At 35.6% G+C, this 15,018-nt stretch overlaps 1 protein-coding gene across 13 annotated transcripts in view; it reads left to right on the top strand.

Moving 5' to 3' along the window:
* Window positions 1–15,018, top strand: part of HERC4 (HECT and RLD domain containing E3 ubiquitin protein ligase 4) — a 138,022-nt gene that overhangs the window by 101,731 nt on the left and 21,273 nt on the right. For 10 of the 13 annotated variants that reach the window (XM_011287365.3, XM_045040046.1, XM_045040045.1 and 7 more), the window contains 4 exons: window positions 3,722–3,745; window positions 6,202–6,300; window positions 9,204–9,371; window positions 9,602–9,745. In XM_011287365.3, the coding sequence (XP_011285667.1) occupies window positions 3,722–3,745; window positions 6,202–6,300; window positions 9,204–9,371; window positions 9,602–9,745 (435 nt within the window). The remainder of the gene's footprint in view (window positions 1–3,721; window positions 3,746–6,201; window positions 6,301–9,203; window positions 9,372–9,601; window positions 9,746–15,018) is intronic. The other 3 variants (XM_011287366.3, XM_023240494.2, XM_045040047.1) reach the window with 2 other exon arrangements.

Genomic DNA, 15,018 nt, shown 5'->3' with positions numbered 1-15,018 from the left:
TGTGCTATGTATATAAATCATTACTATCTTTGTTCTATGGACTTAAGTTGGACTTTAACAGTGCTGAGCTAGCAACATGACATGTTCACCAGCAAACTAGAAAGAAAGACTGATATAACAGTTGGGGAGACCAGCTTGGAAATATCCCCCAGTACTTTCTGGGTTTGAGTTTTGTTCTCATTTAATAAAAAGAAGAAATTAAAGTACATTTTTGCTCCTTTGCAACTGTAATATTTCCTAGAAAAGTTCATCCTTGTTTTGTAAAGCTCCCTAATCATTTTTAATGGCATTAATATTTTACAGACTAAACTCTTAGACTGATTATGTATTGGATTACCAAATTATGTTTGTGTATTTCCATTTCCTTCATGCTTTAGATGCTATCTTTTTATTTTCATTTAATCGCCAAGACCTTTCATATTTACTGGAATCACTTCATTAACTTCAGTATCCCCTTAGAGTAATCCTGTGTTACATCATTAAGTCAAAATGACACCAGCAGTGGTATAGTGCTTTGCCATAAGTAATTAGTTGAAACTAAAATGTGCCAATGAGCTCCATCTTTTTGTCTATAACCAACTGGAACCATCATTAACCATTGGTGTTAAAAGCATCTTTAGTGAAGTCTGCTTTAGACCATGAGAACCTGACTTTTGGAACATTCCTTAAAGCCTTTCTCACTCCAGCTTCTAGGACATTGAGCAACTAAAATTAGGCATACCTTGACCCAGTTTCAGGACTTCCACTCTAAAAACAGCCAACAACTATTACTTGAGTATGTGGATTTGGAGCCAATAGTAGGTCACACATTGAGTGATATGTTGAATTTTTAGCAATAAACCTTTAATTAACCTCACATATTTTATGATAGAGCCTGTCTCCAACCCTCATGTCTTTGTTTTCCTTTTAAATTTCCCTTGGAAATACTACTTTGACTGAATCAGATTTGCAAATAATATAACAAGTACATTGCAACTCTAGAGTTCATCCATGCTCTTTTAAGCATTTACCTTTTTTCCTTTTTGCATTTACCTTTTTGAAAATGTTTGAGCTCTTGGGGCGCCTGAGTGGCTCAGTCAGTTTATAAGCATCTGACTTCTGCTCAGGTCATGATCTCACGGTTTGTGAGTTCAAGCCCCGCATTGGGCTCTGTGCTGACAGCCTCCTTCAGATTCTGTGCCCCTGTCTGTCTCTCTCTCTCTCTCTCTCTCTCTCTCTGTCTCTGTCTCTCTCTGCCCCTCCCCAGCTTGCATTCTCTTTCCCTCTCTCTCAGAAATAAAAAAACATTAAAAAATTGTTTTAAATGTTTGAGCTTTTGTCTAAGATCCTTAACCTTTAAATTGAAATTTCTAATAATGATCTTAATCTGTTTCACCCTTGGATGCCTCTCTCCTAGATAATAGTTTCACTTGATATCTAAAAGCTTCTCAAGCTTTCCACAAGTCCCATTATTTCCTATATTCCTTTCAGCTTACATCACCCTACAGTCAAACAGGTTCTGCTTTAGTATGGTTTAGTCATATTATAAATTCCAACAATCTTATTGATTTCTCCAATGCATAACGATATGCATAGCACCTTTATCTGTTTACATGTAGCAATAAAAATAGTGCATATATATTTTATTATTTAAGAATAAATTTAATCTCCCATGATATAAACTATATTGGTATCTAGGAAAGTTGTCAGGCAGACTATATAGGTAGTCAGAAAATATTGAAAGGTATTTCTTTGCTTATTCAAGCTTTCATGATAATAATAGCATTTTTAAAATGTCCCCACAAGATATACTGTAAAAGAATGTCACATGTGCCTGTGAAGTTGGTTTCAAATTAAACTGGTGTAATCTAAAAGGCTTTTCAGCAGTACAGCTTCTAAATATGTTCTTGTTAACATAGTTAGTAGGGGCACTGATGTGATAACTTGGTACTCTGAATTTTTTGGAAGAAACTATCAATAAATAACCTTTCTCCAAGTAGGATTTGTATAGAGTCTTATTTTGCTTATTTTTATACTGCTTTGGCTTTATTTAGCACAATGAGAGAACCCTAAATCTTTGCTCAGATCTTAAACTCTCCAAAGGTACCCCCAAAGTGTGCAAGCATTTAGCAAGCTATGAATTTATAAGGAATAGACAGCACAAGACTGCACTCACTTCTGGTGCGAATTCCAAGTTTGAGGAGTTCCTCACACCACACTGAGGTTCAATAATTTGCTACAAGTTCTCACAGAACTCACTGGAAACTGTTACAGTGATGTTAACAGTTTATTGTATGGAAAGCATACAGATTGAAATTAGGGGGAAAAGCACATAGAGTGGACTCTGGAAGAGGTACCAAAGACACAGCTTCTATTTTCTTCTCCCTGTGGAGTCAGGGATGAGTTACTTTCCTAGCATCTCTGTGTGGTGATACTCACAGAATATTGGCAACCACAGAAGCTCACCAGATCCTTGAGGCCCAGAGTTTTTATTGAGGCTTGATTACATACTGCCTATGCCGATACCCTTTAGTGTCCAGTTCTTCTGAAGGCAGAAATGATAACCAAATGGTCCAGAGCCCTCAGACAAAGACACTCCTATTGAGGCCTGACATTCCAACTGCCCATAGATCACCCCCAGCAGCTTAGGGCAAAACCAGACCTCTCTTTGGGTAAGATTAATTCCTCATTATGCTAAGTACCATCTGCAAATTTAGTGACGTGTTTTTGGAAATTCTAACACTTTATATGAGTCTGTACCCTGAGTATATGTAGAAGCATTCTGCAAGAAAGTGTATCTTTCTGTTGAGTGAAGTAGTAAGCTTTCATTATAATATCCATTATTATTCCCTTCATAAATCTCTCTTTCTCTCCTCATTTTTTCTTTCTGTTTACCAACTCCTAAACCCTGTCCTATACTTTCAATTAAAAACAAATTTTTTTTTTTTAATGTTTATTTATTTTTTGAGAGAGGGAGAGACAGTGCACGCAGGGGAGGAGCATGAGAGAGGGAGACACAGAATCTGAAGCAGGCTCCGGGCTCTGAGCTGAGCTGTTAGCCCAGAGCCCGATGCAGGGCTCTACTCATGGACTGTGAGATTATGACCTCAGCAGAAGTCAGATGCTTAACCGACTGAGCCACTCAGGCGCCCCTTTGTACTTTCAGTTTTAAGCTAATTCAGTGTTAAAGAATCCTTAATGTAAGATATCCTAAGTTTTTGTCCGTTATTTCTGACAAGTAAAAACATTTAATGGCTTATTTTCTTCACTTTGTTTCCATATAGTATTTTAATATGCTAAATACTTTCCAAGCATTTTGTCAAGATTTAACCAAGTCCTTGGGGAGAAGTTGGGGAATATTTTCTCCATTTTCCAGGTGGAGAAACTAAGACATAAAATGACTTCTTCAAGACCAAGCTTAGGACTTAGGATTAGTTTCCGCATTTTACCTGAATTCTCCAATTGGGGTGCTTAGTTGCTAAAGCCAAATTTCATTATGTTCAAGCCTTGATAATTTTATGACCACAAGATACATGAAAGAAAGGTCTTAGTTTTATAGGTATAGATATATAAGATGCACATGGAAAGGGTAAGTTTTGTTGTAGGTATATTTTGGTCTACTTCATTAATTCAGTATTCTGTAGCAAAATATATGAAATGCTACTTTGAATAGAAATAGTTAAATTTGGACACTAACATTGCTCTTTCCTCATTACTGTTACGTTCTGCACTGCTGTCTTAGGATGTCAACCATGGATTAACTGAGGTAAGTTTGGTGTAATAAAGTCTTATGTTCAGAGTAAGATATACTCTGTTTTATCTTAATAGGAGAGCAAGTTTCCTGTTTAGTTTGATAAATTTATATATAGATAGGTAGATATAGCTATCTATCCATATATATAAAATTTTTTAATGACTATATAGGAGTTGTCCTATATAACATTTCAAAGGAGTTTTTTGAAGAAAATTAAAACCTCTGTTTTAGTTATCATTACACTTGTATGATGCCTTTAAACAATATTTGCTTTATTATTATTTTTTAATTTTATTTTGGGGCTGCCTGGATGGCTCAGTTGGTTGAATGTCTGACTCTTGGTTTCAGCTCAGGTCATGATCCCTGGGTTGTGGGATTGAGGCCCACGTCAGGCTCTGCTCTGAGCATGGAGCCTGCTTAGTATTCTTTCCCTCTGTCTCCCTCTGCCCCTCTCCCCCACTCTCTCTCTCTTAAAAAAAAAAAAAAAGATTTCTATTTTAAAAATAAAAAAATAATTTTTAATTAAGATTTTATTTTCTCCACCCTATGTGGGACTCAAACTCACAACCCTGAGATCAAGAGTCGCATATTATACTGACTGAGCCAGCCAGGCACCCCAACAATATTTGCTTTAAAATAATGTCTACCCTCCTAAAGTCTTCCAGTATAAAATTAACACATGTCCTTTGTAATATAAAAAAGCAAACTTTTAAAATCTGACAAATGCTTACCCAGTAAGGCAAAAAATATTTTATAGAACTAAAATGATCTTCAATTTTTAAGCTAATAATTAATACTCAAAATGATCATCATAAAGTTAAATAAACTCAGTATGGTCATCTTCCTCACTTTGTATAATATACTGTCTTAGCATATAAAGTTTTAGCACTTTGGTTTAGATTATCAACAAACCTGAATAACCTTTTTAATACTTGGAATTGTTATAATACTTCTTTTATACTTTCATTATAGACTTCAGGTTTTCTTGTTTTGTTTTGCATTTTTCCCAGGACTTGAACCAGTGAAGCATTTAGAATTAACTTTATATTATAGGCCTAATATTGTTTGCTTCCTTATCTTCACATAGAAATAGCACATAAAATTATGAAATCATAGACTTTTGAAACCAAAAGGACCTGAGAAATCATTTTGGTAGTTTTAAATTTCAGAATCGTGAAATGACATTCTACCATCAATAGGTAGTGACACAAATACAGGATCAAGGTAAAAATTGTCATATGAAAAATAACAAAAAATGATAATTTACTGTAAGGTTAATATAACCCACGATGCTGTCTTACATGTTGACAACAAAGAGTTGATAGTCTCGTTGTATTCTGTACTGATTAGGCCCTGTTAGATTATTTTGTTTGTTTTTAAGAGAGACTTACATAAATTAAAATACATTTAAAAGAAGGCAGTCGAGATGGAGAAGGGCTGGAAACCATAGTATTGTCAGAATGGCTGGAAAAACTGGGAATGTTTACTATGGAAAAAAGACAATTTAGAGAGAGCATGGGCACTTGAAATATTTTAAACCATATAGGCTTCCCTGCAATGAAGATTGCAATACAAAACAAAGTAATGCATAGTGATGTTTATAAATGTAGATTCAGACTTAATAAGAAGAACTTCCTAAGCACATAAGAAGTGGATTTTTTTCATGGTGTATTGAAAGTCTTCACTAGAAACCTTACAGCAGGGTCTCCGTTTCAGGGCTGACACAAAAACATTGCCTTGTTGGGTAGATGGTAGGAATACGGCCTCCTTTGACTGCAAGAATCTGTGACTAGAAGTTCATAGATCTTTGTATTTTTCTGCATTGTTAAAATACTTAGCAATCAATCACTGTATTACTTGCTAGGTTAAATAACTGTCTGTAAGGTGGGTAATGTGTGATAATGGTAATAATCCGGTTTCTCAGCTTTAAAGATTGACAGAAAATAATGGTATTTCATGGTACTTATTTTGTAGGTTAAATGAATGAAAGATTGTTGACTTACAATAGTGTTGGTACCCTAATGGCATGCAGTATATAACTGTTAAATGAATGAATAAGCAGATTGCTTATCATTGGCCTCAGTTGCTAGAGTAGCCCTGGGTACTCTAGAACTGGGTAATGTATTTAACATAGGAGCCCCCAACTTTAAGATATATTTGCCTCCTAATTTACTGAATCTTGAAGTTAATACATGTTAAGCAAAAGATCCTTGTAATTTACAATTGTATGTACTTTCAAGTATATAATTCCTTCCTAAAATTGAGGTTATTGAGTATGGGGGTTATTCCAGTGCCTCATCTGATAATCAGTAAAAATTCCATATTTGAAAAGAAGCACAATATTTATAATTCCTGGATAACATACAGGTGAATAAACCAAGAATATGATCAGCTTTAAAAGAAATGACAGTACCTACAAAAAATATATCACAAATCAGTTTGTTCTAATAAGTTAATTTTATTTCCAGTTGGCAGATATTCCTGTTACAATCTGCACATATCCATTTGTATTTGATGCCCAAGCAAAAACTACTCTGTTACAAACAGATGCAGTCTTACAGATGCAGGTAAGATATAGTTTAATACTAACTGACTTGAGAATGGTTTTGGAATTGTTTCTGTAATGTTTTTAAAAAATAAATATTTGTTGTGGCACCTGGTTGGCTCAGTTGGTTAAGCATCTGACTTCTGTTCAGGTCATGATTTTGCACTCTGTGGGTTCAAGCCCCACATCAGACTCTGTGCTGACAGCTCAGAGCCTGAAGCCTGCTTTGGATTCTGTGTCTCCCTCTCTCTTTGCCCCTTCCCCCCTCGTTCTCTCTCTCTCTCTCTCTCTCTCTCTCTCTCTCTCTCTCTCTCTCAAAAATAAATAAAACATTTTTTTTTAAAAAGTAAATATTTGAAGTTTGCCTATAATCTGTAATCTTTGGGAACATTCTGTACCTTTGCAAAGGTACCTTATAATTGCATGTGACAAGTGTACTATTATGAAGGCTTATATATATTTAAATGAAAATAGAATAGTTTAGCTTTTAATCATTTATATCTAAAAAATGGTATAAACATCTTTCATTGTAGAAATATGTAATCTTTATAAACAGTTTTATTAGCTTACTTGATAAACTTGGGTTTGTTTCAAATCTTGCTTCATTATGTATTCCATATTTATATACTTGGTAAAAGATGGAAGTAACCAGAGGTGATGTGATGTTAAAGTAAGAGGTATTTGATCACTTGTTAGGGGGAGGATATGAAGTTTCCTTGAAGAAAGTGTTAGTAATAAGTAAGACATTTTCCTGAGGTTGGTCGTCTCCTGCTCTTCCATCTCCTTTCTCCCCCAATCTGCTCTGTTTTATGTTGAACATTTTTTCATTTATAATGAGGGTTTTTTTTTTTTAACTAACTTACATTATCATTTTAAGAACTATAGTAGATGTGCTGTATCTTTTGAGCCTGTAAATTTAAAAAGGTTTTGAGTTTTATTTTCTAGTATAGAATATCAGACTATAGAGGCTAAGGACTAAGAAAAGGGTAAGAAGAAAGCTCGAGCTCTTAAAATCTAAAAATGCTTTAAAAAATTATCAGCACCCCACCCCAATTTTGATAGCTGTTTTCATTCCTTTAAAATAAATGCCTTTGGTATTTTAAATGCCTCTAGATATTTAAATAATAAACACTAGGGGGAATTTTACATATGTGCTTATATCCATTTTCATCATTAGAGGAAATAATACACATTTTATTTTTAGAGAGAGTAAGCACATGTATACGCAGGCAGGGAAGAGGGGCAAAGGGAGAGAGCGAGAATCTTTGTTCTTTTTTAAGGCTAATTTTTAAAAAAATTTTTTATAAATTTTTTTTAAGTTTATTTACTTATTTTGAGAGAGACAGAGACAGCACAAGTGGGGGAGGGGCAGAGAGAGAGAGGGAGAGAGAAACCCAAGCAGGCTCCATGCTGTCAGCTTAGAGCCCGATTGGGGCTCAGACTCACGAAATGTGAGATCGTGACCTGAGCTGAAACTGAGAAATGCCCCAAGAGGGAGAATCTTAAGCAGGCTCACCACTCAGTGTGGATCCCAATGCGGGGATTGATCCTACCACCCTGGTTTAATGACCTGACCTGAAATCAAGAGTTGGTCTCCTGGGGCGCCTGGGTGGCTCAGTTGGTTGGGCATCTGACTTCATCTCAGTTCATGATCTCACAGTTTGTGGGTTCAAGCCCCACATCGGGCTCTGTGCTGATAGCTCAGAGCCTGGAGCCTGCTTCGGATTCTGTCTTCCCCTCTCTCTGCCCTACACCAGTCCCCCCCCACCCCCCACCCCCCCGCCCCGACACGTGCTATGTCTCTCTCTCAAAAATGAATAAACATTAGGGGAAAAAAAAAGTTGGTCTCTCAACTGACTGAGCTATCCAGGCGCATCCAGGAGAAATATTTTTGTAGGGTTTATACTAACAACTGGTGAACCAGTTTTTGATGGTCTTTCTTAAAACAATAATCACCGCATGCTTTTAATACATAGTACATTCCATTTGAGAATAAGAACACTGGGAAAACCATAGGAAATGAACAAAGGCTTTAAATGGTGAAAGCCAAATGCTTGGTTTGTGAACATGGTGATCACTCTTCTAGATGAATTCCTTTCTTTTTTTTTTTTATGTTTATTTATTTATTTATTTTAATGTTTATTCGTGAGAGAGAGAGAACAGGACGAGCTGGGGGGAGGGGCAGAGGGAGAGGAAGAGATCCCAAGCAAGGTCTGTGCTGGCAGTGCAGACCCTGACACAGGGCTCCATCCCACAAACTCACGAACTGTGAGATCATGACCTGAGCCGAAATCAAAAGCCAGATGCTTAACAGACTGAGCCACATTGGCGCCCTACTAAATGAATTTCTATAATAACTCCTCAGCCAGGCTGTTCCTTATTCTCATTTGAGGTTGTTTTAATGCTGTTTTATTTTTCTTCTCACTCTTCATCCTGCTTATCTTTTGAGAAATAGCAGTGTTTAGATTTACCATATTATTATAGTTCCATGCTTGCATAATGGTATCATTAGCTATACATTAGTATAAAAGTATTCAAGGGGCGCCTGGGTGGCTCAGTAGGTTAAGCGTCTGACTTTGGCTCAGGTTGTGATCTCACGGTTCATGAATTTGAGCCCTGCATTGGGCTCTCTGCTGTCAGCACAAAGTTCATTTCTGATCCTCTGTCCCTCTCTGTCTCCCTGTCTCTAAAATTAAAACATAAAAAAAAAACATTCAATAGGACATTCATTATGCTGAGAATACAGTTTATTAAGCTCTTATGCTCTATTAGATACTGTGTTAGGTGTTATGTGAATTAAGTAGCATAGGAACTATTATAGGAATTATAAATCTAGGATTATAATTAATAGGTAGAAGTTAGCTTACCCAGTCACCTTAGTTTCTTTATAGCATTGTATTAAAATTTTAATCTTTTGTTTTCTAGATGGCTATTGACCAGGCCCATAGACAGAATGTCTCCTCTCTTTTTCTCCCGGTGATTGAATCTGTGAATCCCTGCTTAATTCTAGTTGTGCGCAGAGAAAATATTGTAGGAGATGCAATGGAAGTCCTTAGGAAAACAAAGAATATAGACTACAAAAAGCCACTCAAGGTAATTTGACATTTTCTATTATATAATTGGGACTTTATTCAGAAAATACATTTAAAGTTTTTCTGTTTTTAATGTATCTTTGAAACTTAATAAATAAAACTATATAAAACCTAAAAAATTTTTTTAAACTGTTAATTGCTGAGCATTTATTGTAATAAATTACACGTTATGGGCTCTCCAGAATATACTTCCATTTCTTTACATTCAGTGTTTGCATTATGCTATTTTAGGTTATATTTGTTGGAGAAGATGCTGTTGATGCAGGAGGAGTACGCAAAGAATTTTTCTTGCTCATCATGAGGGAATTATTGGATCCTAAATATGGCATGTTTAGGTATTATGAAGATTCCAGGCTCATTTGGTTTTCTGATAAGGTGAAGTCCAACCATCTAAATTATTTCTATGTATATACCTATGTATGTATACCTACATGTGTCAAGTTAACTCAGTAAATAAGAGTTATTACAGAATTCCTAACATTTTATTCAGAGATCTGCTTTACCACAATTTGAAAAATTACAAACTTTTGGACTCAAAGTCGTCAGAACACATTAATGCTTCCCACACATTTCCAGTTAGCAAAATAAAGGAATGGTCAGCCTGAGAATGATGAGCTTTCTTTCCGCTGATTTAGATTTAGGATTGAATAATTATTACCAGATTAACTTCTCTTCTGGGAAGAATTAATTTATCAGTAGCAATCATTGATTTTTCTAACTTATCGTTTAGGGCAGAGGTAACTACGCAGCAAATTACAGTCCATAAACTAAGTTCTTTCCAGCACATGTTCTTGTAAATAAAGTCATGCCCACTTTTTTACCTATTGTTCATGGCTGCTTTCTAACTACAGCTGGGAGAGGCAGAGTTGAGTAGTTAAGACAAAGACTGTATTATCAACAAAGCCTGAAATATTTACCATCTTTTCCCTTACAGAAAGTTCACTGCCCCTTGGTTTAGAGAGTATAAATGACGGATGGTTCAGTTTGTAGAATGAGTTGAAAGAATTTTGAATAGAATATTTTACTATTGGTTCTAAAAACCTTGATGTGTTATTTATTCATATTTCAGGAGGCTGACTATCCTTTGTGATATTAGCAGTCGTTGATGATCAGTGTCTCATTAATTTATTAGGGGTTGCAAATTGGTGCTACTCTAACATTTCTTTTTCATTTTATTGGCTTGGGTACTTCTATACAGAGAAATTTCCCTCTATGTAGTATTTGGTTCCTTAGTAGTACAATTCATATGGGAATGGATTCTCTCTCTGTAGTTAACAATTTTTCAAAAGAATGAATCTGTTCATTGGCATATTCCAGTGATGACAACTTATTTTTTCAGTTTTGTTTTCATGGATTTAAACATATTTGATGTTTTTAGTCCATCATAGTTATTATTATCTTTATTGATGCTCATATTATCTTATCTTTGTCTAGGGAGAGCTCTGCAAGTTGGCATCTGAGTTCTTTTGATACAACTTTATTACTCTTTCGTAGCTTCCTTACTATCTGGTGTACTTGGTATGAAAAAATACTCCAAAACTCTACATTTGCTGCCTAACAGTACCAACATTACCACCAGTATCATGATAAAAGCTGAAAATAGTTGTTTCTTTTTTTTTTTTTTTTAACTTGTTTTTGCAGGGTTTTTTTGGTTTTTTTGTCCTTTGAGTATACTCCCAGGAGAGCTGTACAAATAATAGAGAGCAGTGCAGTAGCAGGGTTATATGCAGTTGCCCTGTTTTTTAGAGGAGCTGGGGGTTTTAAGAAGGCAAATGGAAGGAGACCTAGAAGGAGTGAAGAGCCAGGAGACTTAACTTCTATGCCGAATCGTATGAAGGGTTGGAAGAGAAAACAGACACCATTTATAAGAGCTACAGGGGAAATAGTGTCCTCAGAAGACAGTCTTCTTCATTTACAAAAGAGGAAGGAAAATTTGGATAGAATTTTAGGATATGGGCAATTTTCCAAATGATAGATTGTGAGTTCCAGGGCAAACAGTGAAAGCATTTAGTGGAGCAAAGATAGTTGTAAGATTGTGTCAGATTTTAGGGCCTGTACGGTGCCACATAAGATGGGATTAGGGATAACCTGTGAGTTTGAGGCTTCCTATGTTGAGAAACAGACATGTAAGACATGGTGGAGTAGTCCTGATGACCTTTGAGGTAGGTGGATAATCTGAATTACAGTCTCCTTCTTGGCTTGGTCTTGTGGGGTAGTTTGTTAATGGTATGGTAGATAGAATTTAAGAGGGTATATGGGGTGGAAGCCTGTCCTGCTAGGAGCACAGAGAGTTCTGTGGGACTTCATTCAGTTCTGCAGAGAGGTAATGTTTTGAGACCAGGGGTGGGGCAGTCTTAACAAGCTTTATTGTGGATCTCTGTGAGATCTTTTCAGTTTATCTTGATTTCACCAATGGGAGCCCTGTTGAACTGGTTCCTCTTTTGTGTACTTTTGATGTGTCCCAATTTTTCCTTAATTATTCTTTACATTTGGTACAATAAATGTTATAGGCTCTTCATGTGTTTACCCCAGCTCTAGCATTAGCCTTTTCTCCTTAAAAGCCCTCGCTTCTTCAGATGGAAATAGTATTCAGAAATCGTGCTCTGAATGCTAAGTGTACTCAACTGCTACCAGATAGTCATTGCTTTCAGATTCTCAGCAGACAGAGTTAGGAACTATGTGTATGTACACACATATGTGTGTACACATATGTACACATCTCATGATTTCCAACACATGTATGGTTTCTAACTGTGAGATCATACTGATATCTCTATACTATGCAAACACCATAGAGTTTACTCTAGCTTTCTTGTCCATTTTATGTGACTTAAGTCGCCAGTGAGAAACTTCATAGCTATCATCTTCAAGATACTTACTTAATCTAGCCTGTATGTAGTCGCTCTTCTTGCTACACTGGCTGAAAGCTCAGCCCTAGACATACTGGACCACTACCTCAGAGTAAGTGTATTACCCTAAACCTCAGTCCTGACCAGGAGAGGGAGAAGGCAGAAGGCTATATGTTCTTTTAAAAACTTTTTTTAATGAAGTAAAATTCATAACAAAATTCACCATTTTAGGAGTTTTTTTAATGTACAATTCAGTGGCATTTAGTATATTCACAGTGTTGTGCAACCAGCACCACTTTCTAGTTCCAGAACATTTCATCACCTCAACAGGAAACCTGTACATATTAAGCGGTTATTCCTCATTTCCTTCTCCCTCCAGCCCCTGATAACCACTACTCTATTGTCTGTCTCTGTGGATTTGTCTTTTCTTGATATTTGCTATAAATGAAGTTGTACAATATGTGGCGTTTTGTGGCTGGCTTCTTTCACTTAGCATGCTTCTAAGGTTCATCCATGCTGTACCACATATCAGTACTTCGTTCCATTTAACTGAATAATATTCATTTGTATGAATATACCTCATTTTGTTTATCCATCAGTCAATAGACATTTGGGCTATTTACCTCTTTTGGTAAAATGCTCTGAATAATGCTGCTATGAACATTTATGTGCAAGTTTTTGTTTGCACACTGCAATTAGTTTGGGTGTATTCCTAGGAGTGGAATTGCTAGGTCATATTATATAATTCAGTTTGACTTTTTAAGGAACCACCAAACTGTTTACCTCCCCATCAGCAGTATGTGAGGATTCCAATTTCTCTACTTTGTGGGCAACATTCGCTATTTTCCTTTTTTTTAAATTCTATATTTCAAAAATGTTTTTTATTTATATATATTTCTTATTAGTATAGTGGGTATGAAGTGCTGGGGTACTAAATTACATTTCCTTAATGGCTAGTTGATGTGTTTGGTTTGTCACATTCTTTAGCAAAATGTCTTTTAAGCCCTCTGCTCATTTTAAAATTAGATTGTCATTTTGTTGAGTTTGAAGAATTCTTTGTATATTCTGGATACTGGACTCTTATCAGATATGTGATTTGCAAATATTCTCTCCCGTTTTATGGTTGCCTTTTCACTTTCTTGATAATATCTTTTTGCACACAAAAGTTTTAAATTTTGTTGGAGTCTTATTTATCTATTTTTTTCTTTTGTTGCATGTGCTTTTGGTGTCATAACTAAGAACCCATGACTATTGCAAAGTCATGAAGATTAACCTGTGAATTTTCTTCTAAGAGTTTTACAGTTTTAGCTGTTATAGGTCTTTGGTCTATTTTGAGTTAATTTTTGGCTATGGTGTGAGGTAAGAGTTCAGCTTCATTCTCTGCATGTGAATAACTAGTTGTCCCACTATTATTTGTTAAAAAGGCTGTTCTTTCCTTACTGAATGGTTTTGGTACCCTTGTTGAAATTTAATTGACTGCATAAATATGGATTTATTTCTGGACTCTTAGTTTTTTATTCTAGTGAGATATATATATATATATATATATATATATATATATATATATATATATATATCTGTCCTTAATGTCAGTACAGCACTATTTGTTTACTGTAGCTTTGTATAAATTTTATATTTGGTTTGTTCACTGCTAGTTATAGAAATACAACTGATAATGCTCGCTTTGGCAGCACACATACTAAAAGAAATACAACTACTTTTTGTGTTTTAATCTTGTATTATGCAACTTTGCTAAATTCATTTATCAGCTCTAGATTGTTTTGTGGATGGATTTTCTTTATACGAGATCATGGCATCCACAAATGCAATAGATTTAATTTTAGTTCTTTCCTTCCAATTTAGATACCTTTATTTCTTTTTCTTGCATCTAATTGCCCTGGCTAGAACTTCCAGTACACTGTCAAATACAAGTTGGTAAGAGTGCACATGCTTTTGTTTTTCCTGATCTGGTGGGATGTTAGATTTTTCATAAATTCCTTTTTAATGTTAAGGAAGTTCTCTTTTATGCCTAGTTTGTTGAGTATATTTATCATGAAAGAGAGTGGTATTTTGTCAGATGCTTTTGTGCATCCAGATGATCATGTGGTTTCCTTCCTTCATTCCATTAATGTGATGTATTGCATTGGTGCATTTTCTTATGTTGAACCACCTTGTGTTCTTGAGATAAAGCCCACTTGGTCATGGTATATAATACTTTAATATGCTGCTGGATTCAGTTTGCTAATATTCTGTTGATGATTTTTCTATCCTTATTTATTAAGAATACTGGTCTATAGTTTTCTTTTTGGTGTTTGTGATGCCTTTGTCGGTATTTGGTGTCATGGTATTTGACCTCACAGATGAGTTAGAAAGTGTTCCCTCTTCCATTTCTTGGAAGAGGAAAAATTGGTGTCAATTATTCTTTAAATGTTTGGTAGAATCTGGTCATAGGCTTTTCTTTGTTGGAAGGTTTTTTTGTTTATTTAATGTTTATTTTTTGAGAGTGAGAGAGTGCAAACACAGGAGAGGGTCAGAGAGAGGGAGACAGAGAACAAGAATTAGGCTCTGACAGAGGCTCAAACTCAAGAACCCTGAGACCACAACTTGAGCCAAAGTCAGACGCTTAACCCACTGAGCCACCCAGGTGCCCCTGTTGGAAGGTTTTTGATTAGTGATTCAGTTTCTTGTTACAGGTTGTGTTTCTTTTTCTTCTGGTGTCAGTTTGGTAGTTTGTATGTTCCTAGGAATTTGCCCATTTCATCTAGATTATCTATTTTGTTACACGGTTGTTCATAGTAT

This window comes from Felis catus, chromosome D2 (genome assembly GCF_018350175.1).
Source record: "Felis catus isolate Fca126 chromosome D2, F.catus_Fca126_mat1.0, whole genome shotgun sequence".
NCBI lineage: Eukaryota > Metazoa > Chordata > Mammalia > Carnivora > Felidae > Felis > Felis catus.
This window is presented reverse-complemented; position numbering and strand designations above follow the sequence as displayed.